At 51.3% G+C, this 20761-nt stretch overlaps 1 protein-coding gene across 1 annotated transcript; it reads right to left on the minus strand.

Moving 5' to 3' along the window:
- Window positions 1–3723: 3723 nt before the first annotated feature.
- On the minus strand, window positions 3724–16751 carry LOC123756919 (dentin sialophosphoprotein-like). The gene is made up of 2 exons (XM_045740329.1): window positions 16719–16751; window positions 3724–5100 (listed from the first exon to the last, which is right to left on the minus strand). The coding sequence occupies exons 1-2, from the start codon at window positions 16749–16751 to the stop codon at window positions 3724–3726; spliced, it is 1410 nt and encodes a 469-aa protein (XP_045596285.1).
- Between the last annotated feature and the right edge of the window lie 4010 nt (window positions 16752–20761).

Below are 20761 nucleotides of genomic sequence, written 5' to 3' on the forward strand. Positions count from 1 at the left end.
CCCTCTCTCCCCCCTTCTCTCCCCCCCTCTCTCCCCCCCTCTCTCCCCCCCTCTCTCCCCCCCTCTCTCTCTCCCCCTCTCTCTCTCCCCCTCTCTCTCTCCCCCTCTCTCTCTCCCCCTCTCTCTCTCCCCCTCTCTCTCTCCCCCTCTCTCTCTCCCCCTCTCTCTCTCCCCCTCTCTCTCTCCCCCTCTCTCTCTCCCCCTCTCTCTCTCCCCCTCTCTCTCTCCCCCTCTCTCTCTCCCCCTCTCTCTCTCCCCCTCTCTCTCTCCCCCTCTCTCTCTCCCCCTCTCTCTCTCCCCCTCTCTCTCCCCCTCTCTCTCCCCCTCTCTCTCCCCCCCTCTCTCTCCCCCCCTCTCTCTCCCCCCTCTCTCTCCCCCCCTCTCTCTCTCTCTCTCTCTCTCTCTCTCTCTCTCTCTCTCTCTCTCTCTCTCTCCCTCCCCCCTCCCTCTCCCTCCCCCCTCCCTCTCCCTCTCCCTCCCCCCTCCCTCTCCCTCCCCCCTCCCTCTCCCTCCCCCCTCCCTCCACCTCTCCCCCCCCCCCGGGCACCCACAATGGTGCCGCTGCCTGTGGTTGGTGCCTGGCTCTGGTCCCTGGGCAGGTGAGCGGGAGGGGTGACGGGCCGGCGTCAATAAACCCGACACCTGGCCATAACCGCGGGCAGCGCCCCGGGTCCCCGCACCAACTTGCCCCATAAACCCTGGAGATGTGCTCTCCCTAAGGCAAGGTTACGTAGCCACCGAGGTCGTCTTGCTCCTGGTACGAGGACGAGGAGGAAGCAGCGTGTCTTAAGTGTGTACGCGGCAGCCGGCGTTGTATCGTAGCGTCTTGAGAGTTTAGTGAAGGCTGCCGCAGTAGTGATGCACGTGTCTACGTCGCAGATCTCGGTAAAGGAAGTACGAGGCTGTGAAGAGCGCAACACTTAAGTTTCGGTGCTGGTAAGCAGGTACGAGTTCTCAAGATTGATTGATTGATGAAGGTTAAGCGTCCTAAGGCGTTGCCACGGGCATGAGTAATCCATAAAGGAAGTTCTTAAGGATGATGATTATGTTTTAAATTCAGCTACTCGGAACAAAAAGTTCCAAGTAGCACGGGCTATGGTGAGCCCGTAGTTGACTTACCCATGGACTTACCAGTGCCGCCCCAAGAGGTGGCACGGGCATTAATAGCCCGTAAGATGAGAGGAAGTTGTTATTGTTATAGATTTAGCTACTCAGAACGAAATGTCCATGTAGCACGGGCTATGGTGAGCCCGTGGTGAAGCAGGCTGCTTCCCACCTTGTATAGGAGGGATGGAGGTACGGTGCCACTGTCTTAAGGTGGTGGTTTGAATTGGTGTGCGAGTTAACAGTTTGTAAGGGATCATGAGCTTCTAGGGACCTGGCAGCTGAGTGGACAGCGCTTCGGATTCGTAGTCCTAAGGTTCCGGGTTCGATTTTGGGTGGAGGCGGAGACAATGTCCAAAATCTTCCTTTCACCCTGATGCCCCTGTTGCCTAGCAGTAAATAGGTACCTGGGAGTTAGAGAGCCGCTACGGGCTGCTTCCTGAGGGTGTGTAACAAAAAGGAGGCCTGGTCGAGGACCGGGCCGCGGGGACGCTAAGCCCCGAAATTATCTCAAGATAACCTCAAGATGGTGGTGATGGTGGTGGTCATAAAATGCGCACAAAAGGGGACTTACTGGCAAAGTTGGGAGATGTATCTTTAATTTCCAAACGAACAAAACCCAAAGTGTAATAATGTAAAAGAACAAATGACTTCCGAAGCATACAAAGTTTGTTTCAAACATGTTCCTTCGCGGAAAGCCAGAAAGAGGACAAACGTTGAAAACGCAGAAATAACGGAGAAGACGAAGAGAAGAACCAAAAATAACGGGCAGCGGAACCAAAAATAAATGTAGATTTGTTCATTTGATACATCACGTTATTGTGATCTCTGTGTGTGAAGTGATCAACATATCAACAGTTGACAACATGCCCATGCACTCAGCCCCGGGTCCAGACTCATGGAATTCAATATTTATAAAGAAATGCAAAGTGCCAGTAGCACAGGCACTCAGTATAGTGTGGTGGAAGAGCTTGGACACGGGAGAGATACCCGATGCCCTGAAAGCAGCAAACATTGCCCCTCTACACAAGGGAGGGAGCAAAGCATTGGCAAAGAAATAAAGACCAGTTGCACTAACGTCCCACATAATATTTGTGTCCCACAGTATTTGAGAGAGTGATCAGGAGTCAGGTCACTAGTTTCATGGAGACCAATGACCTCCACAACCCAGGCCAACATGGATTTAGAGCGGGAAGATCATGCCTCTCACAGATACTTGACCATTACGACAAAATCACTGAGGCATTAGAAGAAAAACAGAATACAGATGTGGTATACACGGACTTCGCAAAGGCATTCGATAAATGTGACCATGGCGTGATAGCACACAAAATATGGGGCCAGATTCACGAAGCAGTTACGCAAGCACTTACGAACCTGACCATCTTTTCTCAATCTTTGGCGGCTTTGTTTACAATTATTAAACAGTTAATAAGCTCCGAAGCACCAGGAGGCTGTTTATTACAATAACACTTGATTGGGAAGTTTTCATGCTTGTAAACTGTTTAATAAATATAACCAAAGCCGTCAAAGATTGAGGAAAGATGTGCACGTTCGTAAGTGCTTGCGTAACCGCTTCGTGAATCTGGCCCATGGTCAATTGGAATAACACTTAAAGTAGGATGGTGCAAAAACCATGGACATCTTCCAGAGAAAACTGATTGTTTTCAAGAACTGCCGGACCAACCGGGCTGTGGAAGACATGTGGGCCTGCGGGCCGCTCCAAGCAACAGCCTGGTGGACCAAGCTCTCACAAGTCAAAATAGAGGAACTCCTAGAACCCCATCAAAGGTAAAGTAAGGTAGTGAACAAAATAAAATCTGGACCATCAACCGTGAAGAGCTCAGTCCCCCAGGGTACTGTGCTTGCTCCAGTACTTTTTCTCATCCTCATATTGGACATAGACAAGGACACAACCTATAGTACAGTATCATCCTTTGTAGATGACACTAGGATTTTTATGAGAGTAGACAACATAGAGGACACGGAAAACCTCCAAACTAATGTTAATAAATTCTTTTAAGGGAGACAGAAAATAACTTGTTATTAAAAGTTCTAGCATAATGCTACGGAAAAAAGATAAAAAAGGAAAACACAAAAACACGGTCAAATCCCATCATAGAAGGAGACAGCAATGTTGAGAACTGGGCGTAATCATGTGGGAAGATATAACCTGTAGAGAACACCATAAAGTAGCCGTCACGACTGCAAGAAAAATAACAGGTTGGATAATAACAACCTTCCACACAAGGGACTCCATCCCATTGATACATTTTAAGACATTAGTGATCTCCTAGAGTGGAATATTGTTGCACACTTAACAACCCCCCAATTCAAAACTGGAGAAATTACTGACCTCTAGAACGTGCAAAGTTAAAATGAACAAATCCCTGACCTGCAACAACCAGGACCAAAATGAACAAAAAGAACAAATTTGCAAATGTGTTTGCAAAGGTCATTTACCTCTGGAATCGACTTAATATAACGTCTAAATTTTGGGGGACCGACTAAAATGTTAAATCTGTATTCCCTAGAGTCAAACGAGAGAAATACATATTGACTTACAGGAGGGAAATCCTAGAGGCGACTGGTTCCAATCCTGTACATGGAAATAACTCCTTAGGAGACCAGCAGGCATATTGGTCGTTTGTCCCAATCTCCGTCGCGTGTGTCCCAGTCTCCGTCGCGTGTGTCCCAATCTCCGTCGCGGGTGTTCCAATCTCCGTCGTATGTGCCCCAATCTCCGTCGCGTGTGTCCCAGTCTCCGTCGCGTGTGTCCCAGTCTCCGTCGCGTGTGTCCCAGTCTCCGTCGCGTGTGTCCCAATCTCCGTCGCGTGTGCCCCAGTCTCCGTCGCGTGTGCCCCAGTCTCCGTCGCGTGTGCCCCAGTCTCCGTCGCGTGTGCCCCAGTCTCCGTCGCGTGTGCCCCAGTCTCCGTCGCGTGTGCCCCAGTCTCCGTCGCGTGTGCCCCAGTCTCCGTCGCGTGTGCCCCAGTCTCCGTCGCGTGTGTCCCAGTCTCCGTCGCGTGTGTCCCAGTCTCCGTCGCGTGTGTCCCAGTCTCCGTCGCGTGTGTCCCAGTCTCCGTCGCGTGTGTCCCAGTCTCCGTCGCGCGTGTCCCAGTCTCCGTCGCGCGTGTCCCAGTCTCCGTCGCGCGTGTCCCAGTCTCCGTCGCGCGTGTCCCAGTCTCCGTCGCGCGTGTCCCAGTCTCCGTCGCGCGTGTCCCAGTCTCCGTCGCGCGTGTCCCAGTCTCCGTCGCGCGTGTCCCAGTCTCCGTCGCGCGTGTCCCAGTCTCCGTCGCGCGTGTCCCAGTCTCCGTCGCGCGTGTCCCAGTCTCCGTCGCGCGTGTCCCAGTCTCCGTCGCGCGTGTCCCAGTCTCCGTCGCGCGTGTCCCAGTCTCCGTCGCGCGTGTCCCAGTCTCCGTCGCGCGTGTCCCAGTCTCCGTCGCGCGTGTCCCAGTCTCCGTCGCGCGTGTCCCAGTCTCCGTCGCGCGTGTCCCAGTCTCCGTCGCGCGTGTCCCAGTCTCCGTCGCGCGTGTCCCAGTCTCCGTCGCGCGTGTCCCAGTCTCCGTCGCGCGTGTCCCAGTCTCCGTCGCGCGTGTCCCAATCTCCGTCGCGGGTGTCCCAATCTCCGTCGCGGGTGTTCCAATCTCCGTCGCGTGTGCCCCAGTCTCCGTCGCGTGTGCCCCAGTCTCCGTCGCGTGTGTCCCAATCTCCGTCGCGCGTGTCCCAGTCTCCGTCGCGCGTGTCCCAGTCTCCGTCGCGCGTGTCCCAGTCTCCGTCGCGCGTGTTCCAATCTCCGTCGCGCGTGTCCCAATCTCCGTCGCGCGTGTCCCAATCTCCGTCGCGCGTGTCCCAATCTCCGTCGCGCGTGTCCCAATCTCCGTCGCGCGTGTCCCAATCTCCGTCGCGCGTGTTCCAATCTCCGTCGCGTGTCCCCCAATCTCCGTCGCGTGTGTTCCAATCTCCGTCGCGTGTGTTCCAATCCTCGTATAACAATCCCTGTCTCGTGACGGTGATGAGTCATGGAGGCACAAGGACGGGAGGGGGGGTCAGGATAAGGATTAGGGATGGGACGGGGGGAAGAAATAGTGTACAACCACTTGGCCGGTCGTGGATTGAACGCCGACCTGCATGACGCTCTACCGTCCACCCCAAGTAGTTGGGCATTGTTGGTGGGAACAAACTCCCAAAAGGGGAAATTAGAAAGGGAAAATAAGCAAAATTCGTGTTCAATGAGGCATCTCAACTCTGACTGATATTGAAACCGGAATTAAATTTGTCGACGTGACGTCTCGTGGCCTCTCGTGGGACCCAGTTCTTGAACCAGAAGAAGACAGAATTATCATATTTTTGAATAATCATGCGAGGAAAAGTTTTAAATGACTTTCCTCTACCACTGTAACATTACTCGAGCTTGACACAGTGTGTCGTCACACTGCTGACCACGATGATGCACTGGGGAGATCTTCCTTAGGCACTCTGAGCTGTGACTGTTGCGTCCTGCAGCTGCTGCTGGCTCTGGCTGTTGCGTCCTGCTGCTGCTGCTGGCTCTCTGGCTGTTGTGTCCTGCTGCTGCTGGCTCTGGCTGTTGCGTCCTGCTGCTGCTGCTGGCTCTGGCTGTTGCGTCCTGCTGCTGCTGCTGGCTCTGGCTGTTGCGTCCTGCTGCTGCTGCTGGCTCTGGCTGTTGCGTCCTGCTGCTGCTGCTGGCTCTGGCTGGTGCGTCCTGCTGCTGCTGCTGCCTCTGGCTGTTGTCCTGCTGCTGCTGCTGGCTCTGGCTGTTGCGTCCTGCTGCTGCTGCTGGCTCTGGCTGGTGCGTCCTGCTGCTGGCTCTGGCTGGTGCGTCCTGCTGCTGCTGCTGGCTCTGGCTGGTGCGTCCCGCTGCTGCTGCTGGCTCTGGCTGTTGTGTCCTGCTGCTGCTGGCTCTGGCTGTTGTGTCCTGCTGCTGCTGGCTCTGGCTGTTGCGTCCTGCTGCTGCTGCTGGCTCTGGCTGTTGCGTCCTGCTGCTGCTGCTGGCTCTGGCTGTTGTCCTGCTGCTGCTGGCTCTGGCTGTTGTGTCCTGCTGCTGCTGGCTCTGGCTGTTGTGTCCTGCTGCTTCTGCTGGCTCTCTGGCTGTTGTGTCCTGCTGCTGCTGGCTCTGGCTGTTGCGTCCTGCTGCTGCTGCTGGCTCTGGCTGTTGCGTCCTGCTGCTGCTGCTGGCTCTGGCTGTTGCGTCCTGCTGCTGCTGCTGGCTCTGGCTGTTGCGTCCTGCTGCTGCTGATGGCTCTGGCTGGTGCGTCCTGCTGCTGCTGCTGCCTCTGGCTGTTGTCCTGCTGCTGCTGCTGGCTCTGGCTGTTGCGTCCTGCTGCTGCTGCTGGCTCTGGCTGGTGCGTCCTGCTGCTGCTGCTGGCTCTGGCTGGTGCGTCCTGCTGCTGCTGCTGGCTCTGGCTGGTGCGTCCTGCTGCTGCTGCTGGCTCTGGCTGTTGTGTCCTGCTGCTGCTGGCTCTGGCTGTTGTGTCCTGCTGCTGCTGGCTCTGGCTGTTGCGTCCTGCTGCTGCTGCTGGCTCTGGCTGTTGCGTCCTGCTGCTGCTGCTGGCTCTGGCTGTTGTGTCCTGCTGCTGCTGGCTCTGGCTGTTGTGTCCTGCTGCTGCTGCTGGCTCTGGCTGTTGCGTCCTGCTGCTGCTGCTGGCTCTCTGGCTGTTGTGTCCAGCTGCTGCTGCTGGCTCTCTGGCTGTTGTGTCCTGCTGCTGCTGCTGGCTCTGGCTGTTGTGTCCTGCTGCTGCTGCTGGCTCTGGCTGTTGTGTCCTGCTGCTGATGCTGGCTCTGGCTGTTGTGTCCTGCTGCTGCTGCTGGCTCTCTGGCTGTTGCGTCCTGCTGCTGCTGGCTCTGGCTGTTGTGTCCTGCTGCTGCTGCTGGCTCTGGCTGTTGTGTCCTGCTGCTGCTGGCTCTGGCTGTTGTGTCCTGCTGCTGCTGCTGGCTCTGGCTGTTGTGTCCTGCTGCTGGCTCTGGCTGTTGTGTCCTGCTGCTGCTGCTGGCTCTGGCTGTTGTGTCCTGCTGCTGCTGCTGGCTCTGGCAGTTGCGTCCTGCTGCTGCTGCTGGTTCTGGCAGTTGCGTCCTGCTGCTGCTGCTGCTGGCTCTGGCTGTTGCGTCCTGCTGCTGCTGCTGGCTCTGGCTGTTGTGTCCTGCTGCTGCTGGCTCTCTGGCTGTTGTGTCCTGCTGCTGCTGCTGGTTCTCTGGCTGTTGTGTCCTGCTGCTGCTGCTGGTTCTCTGGCTGTTGTGTCCTGCTGCTGCTGCTGGCTCTGGCTGTTGTGTCCTGCTGCTGATGCTGGCTCTGGCTGTTGTGTCCTGCTGCTGATGCTGGCTCTGGCTGTTGCGTCCTGCTGCTGCTGCTGGCTCTGGCTGTTGTGTCCTGCTGCTGCTGCTTCTGCTGGCTCTGGCTGTTGTGTCCTGCTGCTGCTGCTGGCTCTGGCTGTTGTCCTGCTGCTGCTGGCTCTGGCTGTTGTCCTGCTGCTGCTGGCTCTGGCTGTTGTGTCCTGCTGCTGCTGCTGGCTCTTGCTGTTGTGTCCTGCTGCTGGCTCTGGCTGTTGTGTACTGCTGCTGGCTCTGGCTGTTGTGTCCTGCTGCTGATGCTGGCTCTGGCTGTTGCGTCCTGCTGCTGCTGCTGGCTCTGGCTGTTGTGTCCTGCTGCTGCTGCTGGCTCTGGCTGTTGTGTCCTGCTGCTGCTGCTGCTGGCTCTGGCTGTTGTGTCCTGCTGCTGCTGCTGCTGGCTCTGGCTGTTGCGTCCTGCTGCTGCTGCTGGCTCTGGCTGGTGCGTCCTGCTGCTGCTGCTGGCTCTGGCTGGTGCGTCCTGCTGCTGCTGCTGCTGCTGCTGGCTCTGGCTGTTGCGTCCTGCTGCTGGCTCTGGCTGGTGCGTCCTGCTGCTGCTGCTGGCTCTGGCTGGTGCGTCCTGCTGCTGCTGCTGGCTCTGGCTGGTGCGTCCTGCTGCTGCTGCTGGCTCTGGCTGTTGTGTCCTGCTGCTGCTGGCTCTGGCTGTTGTGTCCTGCTGCTGCTGGCTCTGGCTGTTGCGTCCTGCTGCTGCTGCTGGCTCTGGCTGTTGCGTCCTGCTGCTGCTGCTGGCTCTGGCTGTTGTGTCCTGCTGCTGCTGGCTCTGGCTGTTGTGTCCTGCTGCTGCTGGCTCTGGCTGTTGTGTCCTGCTGCTGCTGCTGGCTCTGGCTGTTGCGTCCTGCTGCTGCTGCTGGCTCTCTGGCTGTTGTGTCCAGCTGCTGCTGCTGGCTCTCTGGCTGTTGTGTCCTGCTGCTGCTGCTGGCTCTGGCTGTTGTGTCCTGCTGCTGCTGCTGGCTCTGGCTGTTGTGTCCTGCTGCTGATGCTGGCTCTGGCTGTTGTGTCCTGCTGCTGCTGCTGGCTCTCTGGCTGTTGCCTGCTGCTGCTGCTGCTGGCTCTGGCTGTTGCGTCCTGCTGCTGCTGGCTCTGGCTGTTGTCCTGCTGCTGCTGCTGGCTCTGGCTGTTGTGTCCTGCTGCTGCTGCTGCTGGCTCTGGCTGTTGTGTCCTGCTGCTGCTGCTGGCTCTGGCTGTTGTGTCCTGCTGCTGCTGGCTCTGGCTGTTGTGTCCTGCTGCTGCTGCTGGCTCTGGCTGTTGTGTCCTGCTGCTGCTGCTGGCTCTGGCTGTTGCGTCCTGCTGCTGCTGCTGGCTCTCTGGCTGTTGTGTCCAGCTGCTGCTGCTGGCTCTCTGGCTGTTGTGTCCTGCTGCTGCTGCTGGCTCTGGCTGTTGTGTCCTGCTGCTGCTGCTGGCTCTGGCTGTTGTGTCCTGCTGCTGATGCTGGCTCTGGCTGTTGTGTCCTGCTGCTGCTGCTGGCTCTCTGGCTGTTGCCTGCTGCTGCTGCTGCTGGCTCTGGCTGTTGCGTCCTGCTGCTGCTGGCTCTGGCTGTTGTGTCCTGCTGCTGCTGCTGGCTCTGGCTGTTGTGTCCTGCTGCTGCTGGCTCTGGCTGTTGTGTCCTGCTGCTGCTGCTGGCTCTGGCTGTTGTGTCCTGCTGCTGGCTCTGGCTGTTGTGTCCTGCTGCTGCTGCTGGCTCTGGCTGTTGTGTCCTGCTGCTGCTGCTGGCTCTGGCAGTTGCGTCCTGCTGCTGCTGCTGGCTCTGGCAGTTGCGTCCTGCTGCTGCTGCTGCTGCTGGCTCTGGCTGTTGTGTCCTGCTGCTGCTGCTGGTTCTCTGGCTGTTGTGTCCTGCTGCTGCTGCTGGTTCTCTGGCTGTTGTGTCCTGCTGCTGCTGCTGGCTCTGGCTGTTGTGTCCTGCTGCTGATGCTGGCTCTGGCTGTTGTGTCCTGCTGCTGATGCTGGCTCTGGCTGTTGCGTCCTGCTGCTGCTGCTGGCTCTGGCTGTTGTGTCCTGCTGCTGCTGCTTCTGCTGGCTCTGGCTGTTGTGTCCTGCTGCTGCTGCTTTATTATTATTAACATCTTTATTGACAAAATTAATTACAATTTTGCCTAATCTGAGGATTTTGATAGTCTTATTAAATTGAGGTTAATGCTAGTATTCACTGTCACGCAGGACAGAGGGTCATACATAAGACAATAGGCCTAAACTGTAGGCTGAAGCACATATATATCACGGTTACAATCAATGTTTTAATGTGTGGATATGTGAAAACAACTTTCTATTGTGCACTGCCACACAAGTGCAGGGATGGGTTCATAAGTGATACAGCTTAGAATATAAGTAGAAATTGTTCTTCATTCTTTAAAATGGACAAGCAAATTTTGGGTAAATTGTTAGGATGTCGTCCAGAACACCTGAGTCAATAAAATAGTTACACAGTTGGTGGTACAATAGGCCAGGAGGTCTAAAGTCCTTTACGGTTTCACATTCATCAATATAGTGTTCTAGTGAATGCATTAAAGGTTTATCACAGAGTTTACAATCTGAATATTCTGGTAGTGGCTCAGCCTCACTAACCTGCCAGATGTGTCTATAGCCAAGGCGAATTCGCGCGATTACTACATCACATTGCCTGGTCCGGTTACTGTGCTGACCATACAAATACCTATTATTACAGAACTTGTCATAACTTTTAATACTGCAGCTTTCAGGTCTCTGTGCATTTCTTAGTTCTTCTAAATCTGAATTAATTTCTTTAATTTGTATGTTTCTAATAACTGCATTAGATAGTCCAAAATCATAATCAATGTTTTCTTTCCTGCAAGCCTCATTGGCCAATTGATCTACAAAGTCATGTTTTTCAACTCCAACATGGGATGGGATCCACACAAATTTTATACAAGAATTATTATCATTGGCAAAAATTACATTCCATTTAATATTACAAGCTACTTCCGACATACATTGTGATGGGTTATTTAAGGACTGCAGAGCACTTTTAGAGTCACAGAAAATAACTCCACCACCATTGAGCTTAAGGTATTCAGTGGCTAGATAAATACCCAATAGCTCGGTCTGTGTCGTGCTTGCCCAGTTGTTCAATCTCTGTGTACTAGTCATGATCATTTCATTCCCTTTATACACTGCACATGCACAACCTGTTCTACCAGTGCCTAACTGCACAGAGCCATCAGTAAAGGCATAGGATTCAGTCGGTTTGAGAATTTGAAGATGACTGTCAATAGCTTCTAATGTTATACATCTCAAAATGTCAGTGTTATACATTTGTTTTACACTGATGGGAGTATAATGCAGAGAGACCTCCACATCTTTCCAAGGGGGAATATAGTGAACAGTTTTATCAGGGTTAAGAGATACATTCAGTTTCTGAAGATTATAGACACAACAACTGAGCCACACACTGTAGGGAGCTTTTTGCGGCGGATTGAGGGAACAGTCAGAATTGTTTAGAATGGATCTCAATTTAATTTGAATAGAGCTGGGGGGACCATTATTTTTCAAAGTTTTGGCGCAAAACATAGTACTAAGTAGAACTATTCTTTCGTAAATGGAAGGTAAGTTTAGTTCCTTTCTCATGTTAACAATTCTGACAGTTCTAGGACAACCCAGGATGATGCGCATGGCATCATTCTGTACTACATCTAGGCCTTGTAATTGTTTAGGAGAAAAATTAAGAAGATGCAAGGCATAATAATCAACAACAGATCGTATAAAGGCAATATAAAAACTACGAGCATATTTTATGTTAATGCCAAATCCTTTGCCAACAAGAGTTCTGAGAGGTTTAAGACGCTCAACAAGTTTTTTACGCAGGTTGCTGATGAGATTTGTATCATTAACCTCGACTCCAAGATATTTATAAGACTCACAAGTCTCCACGGGCACTCCATTAATAGTATAGTTAGCATGAAGAGAATGGGGAATAAGAACCCTTGTTTTATCAACAGAGATTATGAGGCCACATTCTACTACTTTCTTGGAGAATGCATCAAGTAACATTTGTAGCCTTGGTTTACTGTGTGCCATAATACAAATGTCATCAGCATAACATATAACTGTTTCCGTAGGTTGTACAGGTATGTCATGGATAAGTTTGTGCATAAGTATATTGAAGAGCATAGGGCTTAGGACACCGCCTTGAGGTGTGCCTAGTTCGAATGCATCTGTTCTTGTACTTTTAACTCCTTTAAATAGGACACTAGCACGCCTGTTGGATAGGTAGCTCTTTATCCAACTCAGAAGATTACCTTTGATTCCAAATTCAGCAAGTTGCTCTAATATTATTTCGCCATTCGCTACATCGAAAGCTGACTTTAGGTCAATAAAGGCTGCCTGTGTCCCATCCTGGGAGTTTACAAAGTATTCAGCAAAGCATGTTTGTGTGCTACACTTGGGCATGAACCCATATAGGTTTGGGGCCAGTTTTTCTTTGACCTGAAACATGACACGATTGAGAACAATTCTCTCCAAGACTTTACACATGCAAGATGTAAGGGAAATGGGTCTGAATTTTTGAGAGTTAGGTTTAGGAATTGGTATTATGAGACTTTGTGTCCATTTCTTTGGCAAGATACCTTGTGAGAGACTCATTTGATAGAGGTCAAGCAGAGGGTGGCTAGGGACATCATTCAGTAAGCTCAAGATGTTATAAGTTATACCATCCTCACCAGGGGCAGTTTGCCTAGGTTTTCCTAATGCTGATGTTAATTCAAAGGGGGTTATAGGAAACTGATCCGTTAAATCTGGTGAGGAGCGTGCTATTTCAATATTAAAGTTTCTGTTAATGTTGGTATGTCTTAAATGCTGCTGTATATCTGGGGGTAAGGAAGAAATTTGTGAGACACTAGACCATTGAGCCAGGAGCATGTCAGCATATTCTGCAGGAGTATGATGAAGCTCAACTGGGGCTGAAGGTTTGGTAATGTTTTTAATTTTGTTCCACATTTCTGATAATGTTGTAGTTCTATTGATACCTTGTAGGAATTGTTCCCAATATGTGTTCTTAACTTGACCCTTAAGCTCGCGAAAATCTCTGTTGGCATTAAGGAATGCAAGTAAATTGTCAGCTGTTTTGTCTCGTTTATAAGAGTCAGCAAGCTGAAGCACTTTAGCTCGCTCTGCAATAATAATAGGATCCTCTGTCCATGAGGAAGAACGAGTGTTCTTTTTTTTCCTTGATTTAACCCAGGTATCATAATAACTTGTAATGATACTGACAAGATCATTGTAAAAGTGGTCCACTGATACAGGTGTATACCCAGTGTACCACTTATGTACATAAGCCTTAAAGTGCTGTTTAAGATTGTCTGGAATGTTGGCTCTGGCTGTTGTCCTGCTGCTGCTGGCTCTGGCTGTTGTCCTGCTGCTGCTGGCTCTGGCTGTTGTGTCCTGCTGCTGGCTCTGGCTGTTGTGTACTGCTGCTGCTGCTGGCTCTGGCTGTTGTGTCCTGCTGCTGATGCTGGCTCTGGCTGTTGCGTCCTGCTGCTGCTGCTGGCTCTGGCTGTTGTGTCCTGCTGCTGCTGCTGGCTCTGGCTGTTGTGTCCTGCTGCTGCTGCTGCTGGCTCTGGCTGTTGTGTCCTGCTGCTGCTGCTGCTGCTGGCTCTGGCTGTTGTGTCCTGCTGCTGGCTCCGGCTGTTGTGTCCTGCTGCTGGCTCCGGCTGTTGTGTCCTGCTGCTGCTGCTGCTGGCTCTGGCTGTTGTGTCCTGCTGCTGGCTCCGGCTGTTGTGTCCTGCTGCTGCTGCTGGCTCTGGCTGTTGCGTCCTCCTGCTGCTGCTGCTTTCTCTGGCTGTTGTGTCCTCCTGCTGCTGGCTCTGGCTGTTGCGTCCTCCTGCTGCTGCTGCTGGCTCTGGCTGTTGTGTCCTCCTGCTGCTGCTGCTGGCTCTGGCTGTTGTGTCCTGCTGCTGCTGCTGGCTCTGGCTGTTGCGTCCTGCTGCTGCTGGCTCTGGCTGTTGCGTCCTGCTGCTGCTGGCTCTGGCTGTTGTGTCCTGCTGCTGGCTCTGGCTGTTGTGTCCTGCTGCTGCTGCTGGCTGTTGTGTTCTGCTGCTGGCTCTGGCTGTTGTGTCCTGCTGCTGCTGCTGGCTCTGGTTGTTGTGTCCTGCTGCTGCTGCTGCTGCTGCTGGCTCTGGCTGTTGCGTCCTGCTGCTGCTGCTGCTGGCTCTGGCTGTTGCGTCCTGCTGCTGCTGCTGGCTCTGGCTGTTGCGTCCTGCTGCTGCTGCTGGCTCTGGCTGTTGTGTCCTGCTGCTGCTGGCTCTGGCTGTTGCGTCCTGCTGCTGCTGCTGGCTCTGGCTGTTGTCCTGCTGCTGCTGCTGTTGGCTCTGGCTGTTGTGTCCTGCTGCTGCTGCTGCTGCTGGCTGTTGGGTTCTGCTGCTGGCTCTGGCTGTTGTGTCCTGCTGCTGCTGCTGCTGGCTCTGGCTGTTGTGTCCTGCTGCTGCTGCTGCTGGCTCTCTGGCTGTTGTGTCCTGCTGCTGGCTCTGGCTGTTGTGTCCTGCTGCTGCTGCTGGCTCTGGCTGTTGTGTCCTGCTGCTGCTGCTGGCTCTGGCTGTTGCGTCCTGCTGCTGCTGCTGGCTCTGGCTGTTGCGTCCTGCTGCTGCTGCTGCTGGCTCTGGCTGTTGCGTCCTGCTGCTGCTGGCTCTGGCTGTTGCGTCGTGCTGCTGCTGCTGGCTCTGGCTGTTGCGTCCTGCTGCTGGCTCTGGTTGTTGCGTCCTGCTGCTGCTGCTGCTGGCTCTGGTTGTTGCGTCCTGCTGCTGCTGCTGCTGGCTCTGGCTGTTGCGTCCTGCTGCTGGCTCTGGCTGTTGCGTCCTGCTGCTAGCCAACACTCGCTTACACTGTGTTTAACTTGTCTGTCGGGTATCAATGTCCCTGTGGCCCAGTTTTTGACATTATCTCCTAGTTGGTGGTCTGGCTAATCATAATATGTTTGACGTAGCTGCTCGCAGTCTCAAGTATGAGTCACAGCCTGGTTGATCAGGTATCCTTTGGCAATGTTAATCAAGTTGTCTCTTGAACACTGTGAGAGGCCGGCCAGTTCCGCCCCTTATGTGTAGTGGGAGAGTTGAGAAGTCTTGGGCCCCTCATGTTGATAGTTCTCTCTCCACCTTTGGTCTTCAACGGCGGCTATTAGCACTTATTATTAATTCGAGTGCTTAGGGTATGTAGATTAGATGCCCACCTCTGGTCTGGCGCCACGTGGTGATTGATCTTCCGAAGGGGCCGTTGATGGTTATCGCAATTGTTTGATAGAGATAACCATGCGACTAGTACAGAGATAACAGGGTGGATGCCAGCTCCTGGAACCACCAACAAGTCGTATAGACACACACACATCGTCCCGGAGAGGAAGAAATCACCGTATCATCACACTCGCCCATTGTGTGTATTTTACCTCAATAAAGTTATTTCAATTTCAAATCGCACGCGGTCCAAAATAATGGGCAGTGCTTGCTGCCTGCCCGTCGAGCAGTGCTTGCTGCCTGCCCGTCGAGCAGTGCTTGCTGCCTGCCCGTCGAGCAGTGCTTGCTGCCTGCCCGTCGAGCAGTGCCTGCTGCCTGCCCGTCGAGCAGTGCCGGAGGAGTGGAGAGTGTGGCGGGTCTGCCCACCCGGAGATTACTGCCAGCCCTCCCTTCTTCGGCTCACACATATGCAGATTTGACCAAGCTCGTAGTGCTTCGTCTTCCATATTAATAATGCAAGACAATGGCTCCTCCGCCATATGGAGAACTGCGAATAAGACCAGGTATTACGTTCTATGATTTTTGTAGTTTGTTTGTCTTTGGGCAAAATTTGTGTTGAAGTGCATGGGAGTAGGTGGGTTTGATGTGTACATGATGTGTGTGGGTACTCAGCCTAGCGCATGACCCCTCACTAACGTCAAGGTTCCTGCAATTATATCCACGAGTGAAACATTTTGGCCACTTTAAAGTGGTCGGACGCCAGCATTATGGTGATGAGTGCATATGTGAGGAATGTTATGTTAATCCTGCCATATTGTGAGGCGTGTGAGGGATGTTATGTTAATCCTGCCATATTGTGAGGCGTGTGAGGGATGTTATGTTAATCCTGCCATATTGTGAGGTGTGTGAGGGATGTTATGTTAATCCTGCCATATTGTGAGGCGTGTGAGGGATGTTATGTTAATCCTGCCATATTGTGAGGCGTGTGAGGGATGTTATGTTAATCCTGCCATATTGTGAGGCGTGTGAGGGATGTTATGTTAATCCTGCCATATTGTGAGATAGATTTAGTGTACTCACCTAGTTGTGCTTGCGGGGGTTGAGCTCCAGCTTTTTGGTCCCGCCTCCTAACTGCTGTACAAGTTCCTGGCTCTGGCTGTTGCGTCCTGCTGTTGCTGGCTGTTGCGTCCTGCTGTTGCTTGAACGTTGAAGAACAAAGGTGGAGAGAGAGAACTATTAACATGAGGGGCCCAAGACTTCTCAACTCTCCCACTACACATAAGGGGCGGAACTGGCCGGCCTCTCACAGTGTTCAAGAGGCAACTTGATTAACATTGCCAAAGGATACCTGATCAACCAGGCTGTGACTCATACTTGAGACTGCGAGCAGCTACGTCAAACATACTATGAATCACAGCCTGGTTGATCAAGTATCACCTGAAGGTGTTTAATCAAGTATTACTTTGAATGCTATGAGAGGTCCCATCTCTCCCGCACCCCCCCTCCCTATCCCATCTCAAAATCCTTATCCTGACCCACTCCAAGTGCTATATAGTCAAAATGGCTTAGCGCTTTCCTCTGATAATTCCCTCCCTCCATTTCACGTTGTTCTTATTGTTGTTTAAGATTCGCTACTAGGCACAAAAAGTTCCAAGTAGCACGGGCTATGGTGAACCCGTAGTGGACTTACCTGGCACAGGAGCGGGGCAAGTAGCACGGGCTATGGTGAGCCCGTAGTGGACTTACCTGGCACAGGAGCGGGGCAAGTAGCACGGGCTATGGTGAACCCGTAGTGGACTTACCTGGCACAAGAACGGGGCAAGTAGCACGGGCTATGGTGAGCCCGTAGTGGACTTACCTGGCACAGGAGCGGGGCAAGTAGCACGGGCTATGGTGAGCCCGTAGTGAACTTACCTGGCACAGGAGCGGGGCAAGTAGCACGGGCTATGGTGAGCCCGTAGTGAACTTACCTGGCACAGGAGCGGGGCAAGTAGCACGGGCTATGGTGAGCCCGTAGTGAACTTACCTGGCACAGGAGCGGGGCAAGTAGCACGGGCTATGGTGAGCCCGTAGTGAACTTACCTGGCACAGGAGCGGGGCTATAACTGCATGCATTTCTCGTATCTCCTCTTGCCCCTTTGTGCGTACTTTGTTTCCCTGATTTATTTAGCCACTTGGCTCTCTCCTCCTTTCTCCCCGTATTCTCTCTTATAATGAATTATAATGACTTATAATATATATATATATATATATATATATATATAATATTGTTGGGGTTTCCACCTCTCTATTATTCTCTACCCTTACTCTGGGGTGAGCAATAGTTATGCTCAAGGTAACTCACCGTAGCCCTGCGGGTCTTCCCTCGATCCTCACGGCGCCACTGCACGCCAGGAGAGTCTCCCAGTCAATCTTAACGGCCTCCTATTAAGAGTGAGAACACGACTCGTTCACATCGACTGTCGTGTGCCCTCCCCAACAATAGGGCTCTACGGTTATTCACAAGATCGCCAACTGGTGTTTAAGGTGGCCAGTAACACCCTCAGTGGACTGGTGTATTCAGTGGTAGCCTTGGCAAGGTCACACTCAAAGATCAGGAATCAGGCAGGTACTTGTTGTTATCACTCTATGCTTACAGGTATAGTATAGCCACAAGATCAATGGAGGGGATGATAAAAACACTAAGATAGTTTTGTATTTTACTTAAAATGTATGAAAGATGTCACAAAGCCAAACAACAACAAATAAATCAGCAAATCCTGACGCGGCCGGAAGTTCCCACGAATAGTCCGCGATCATTAGGTGGCAACACCTCCCCCTCCTCATCAAGTGTCAAGAACAGCTGATCGCAATGGACTCTCCGCGCGAAATTTGCTTGTTTGCTAGATTCACGCGCGCGGTTTCTTTAAATTCTCCAATATTACTAGAAACTCGCACACTCTATATTGGCACAAATAAACCGAATTACTTAGTTACACTGTACTCAGGCTCAAACAGTCTTTTCTACAATCAATTCTACAATGATTCACTGTAATGGTCTTACACTGTTATTTATCCAACAATATATTATGAAATATTAACACGGGAGTTTTCAGTACTTTCTCTCGAGGGCGATAACGCAATAATTCACTGTACTCACAAATGATTATTCACTGAATGAACATAGACATATATATGGTATATAAATCAATCATCAATACATGGAAAATAAATAGTTTCTGGGCACATAGCCTAACCTCCAAATACCGGCATAATATTATATATAATTTACCACTATATGTTCATATCAAAATCTATAGAAAGATATACACAACACAGTAAATTTATCACTGGTTCCTGGTGTCTGTACACACCAATAATCAACGTGAATAATACAAGTACTCTTGATAGTACTGTCTAGCACACTGGTGCTTTACCGTGACATAGGTGAGACTTGCTCACGACATATAAAATCTTCAGGCTAGATAATATAGCCAAATAATATTGCTAACTAAAGGGGAATGGGGAGGGAACTAGAACCACCTACTTCACCCTATCCTCCGATGAGAGTCGAGATGTAGCTCCTGGTCCTCGTGTCGGGAACGCCCCCACACTACACGTCGTGTCCTACCAGAGCCTCTCGTCGTCCCACCGTTTAGCGCGTCGTCTCCGTGCCTCCTCACTGCAGGTCCGTCCTCCTCCTTGACTTCTTGAAGGGTTGGAGTCGGTCTCCTGGCCGTCGTCTTCTCCCAGCAACGGCTGTTGCCTACGTCTCAGCTCCAGTCGTTCGGTTTCCCCAGATAGTCCTCTCTTCCTCAGCTACCCAGTGGCTATGTCAGCCACTACGCTGTCACGAACTGGTGAATTGCCACAGACGTCACGTACGTCACTACACGGCTTCACTGCTACTGGCACAGTACCTGACTGGAGCACTTGTTGCTCAAATAACCGTCAATTCCCTCTTCTGGTTCAACACATGAACTAGGGAAGACTTCTCAGAGCACTGGCGGACTTCAGATGACGCGTAAATCCACGGGAGCGAGGTACAACTGTCCTACTGACAAGACCATCCGTCGCACGTCCGACCTCTATGACGTGTTGTATCTGACTGCTGGCGCCAGCCCGGCGCGCTGGCCGGACCCCCTTCCTTCGTGACGTCACTTTCGCCACGGGAGGTTTTCATTGGCTCCCGGTGCCACACTGCTGTCGGTGACCAATCCGGTGCCACTGACGTCACACGGTTTTGGCGGGAGATCAGGGAAGCAAGCGCCATCTTGGCTCCCTAAAGGGCCTAAACCACAGGCCAAAATATTACTATTTCACAAATTTCTCGGCTCTCCGAGAACACTTCACTCTCTCCCATATATCGAATTGTAGCCTGCAACGTAGAGAACGCTTGGGAAAAGTAGACATGACTCTTACTGCAGGCGTGGGAGAATTATAAGGGGGGGAACTCCGTCACAATATATATATGTGTGTGTGTATATCACGAAAATAAACACGTGATAAAGAATGTGACAATGTCAGACCACGGAGGAAAATGAAACAGGAATTTCCTTAAGTACTTCATTCCTTCTGAAGATGTATTTAATATACGAAAGTACTTAAGGAAATTCCTGTTCCTGTTTCATTTTCCTCCGTGGTCTGACATTATCATATATATATATATATATATATATATATATATATATATATATATATATATATATATATATATATATATATATATATATATATGATAATGTCAGACCACGGAGGAAAATGAAACAGGAACAGGAATTTCCTTAAGTACTTTCGTATATTAAATACATCTTCAGAAGGAATGAAGTACTTAAGGAAATTCCTGTTTCATTTTCCTCCGTGGTCTGACAGTCACATTCTTTATCACGTGTTTATTTTCGTGATATACACACATATATATATAATATATATATATATATATATATATATATATATATATATATATATATATATATATATATATATATTACATAAAAAGACAACGTTCCAGATCATCCTAGACTGTGTTCAAGACTTAACTAAGAACCAGTGGAAGCTGGAGTCATTATAAGAGAGAATACGGGGAGAAGGGAGGAGAGAGCCAAGTGGCTCTCCAAGTGGCCAAGAGCCATATATAAAGAGGTTTGTGTGTTTATTGAAGGCTTTTTTGTATGTACTCTGATGTGTGTTGCAGGCTGTGTTTGGTGTGGGTTGTACGTGTTACTGGGGAGTGTTTGTGTTGTAGGCTGTGTGGGAAGAATTAATGCGGAGAAAATATAGACGCATGACCAAGAGAACAACTGGAAGACAGTGTTGCGAAGAAAAAGTAATAATGAGAAGAGAGAGGAGGCGGCGGCGGAGAGAAGAATATCAACCCTGAAGCAAAATGAGGGTAAGGAGAAGGGTAATACACGAGCAAGAACCGAGAGGCGGAAATCCGTCGAGTTATAATGGGAGTGCCAGCCGTCGTGTGTTGCAAGATGGCTCCCTGTGAACACCAGAGGCACACGCCTCTACAACATCTTCGAGAAATACTTTCTCAGCAAAAGACGATGTTTTCAAGAGGCGATTGGACAAATTCCCGTGGAAGTGGCGGATTAGCCGGGGTTGTAATGGGTATGTGAGGAAGCGGGACGCTACAAGCAACAGCCTGACTGATCAGGTTACCATCAAACTCGCTTGGCCTTCGGCCTGTTGGACTTGAAACACTACAGTATTGTTCTTATAATTGTTCTTACGCTTGGATCGTAAGTCCTGTGCCTGAGGATCAGGATCAAGGAAGGGGTGGGATTGTTGGTCACCAGGCCGTATGATCAACCAGGCTGTGTATCGTTCGTCAGCCTGCGAGCAGCTGCGTCCAACAGCCTGGTTGAACAGTCAAGCAGCGAGTAGGCCTGGAAGAGGACCGGGCCCCGGGGAAGCTAAACCCCGAAACCACCTCAAGGTATCCTTGGCAGAAGCGGATTTTTCTGAGTAGACAAAATAGGACACCACGAACCTTCAATATGATGTAAAGTAGGTCTTTCAACGGGCTACAGACAGTAATATATTTAAAGACTAGTAGTTCCAGCTCCTGCACCATGGAGAAAATGAAAATATAAAAACGGAAACCACGTCAGTCAAATCATAACATAGAACGAAAAGAC

Source organism: Procambarus clarkii, chromosome 26, assembly GCF_040958095.1.
Source record: "Procambarus clarkii isolate CNS0578487 chromosome 26, FALCON_Pclarkii_2.0, whole genome shotgun sequence".
NCBI lineage: Eukaryota > Metazoa > Arthropoda > Malacostraca > Decapoda > Cambaridae > Procambarus > Procambarus clarkii.

Coding starts and splice junctions, on each gene's coding strand:
- LOC123756919 (XM_045740329.1), bottom strand. CDS start 16,751: ATGCATGCAGTTATAGCCCCGCTCCTGTGCCAG. Junction 5,101..16,718: donor TAGCCCCGCTCCTGTGCCAG/GTAAGTTCACTA, acceptor GTCACGAGACAG/GGATTGTTATACGAGGATTG.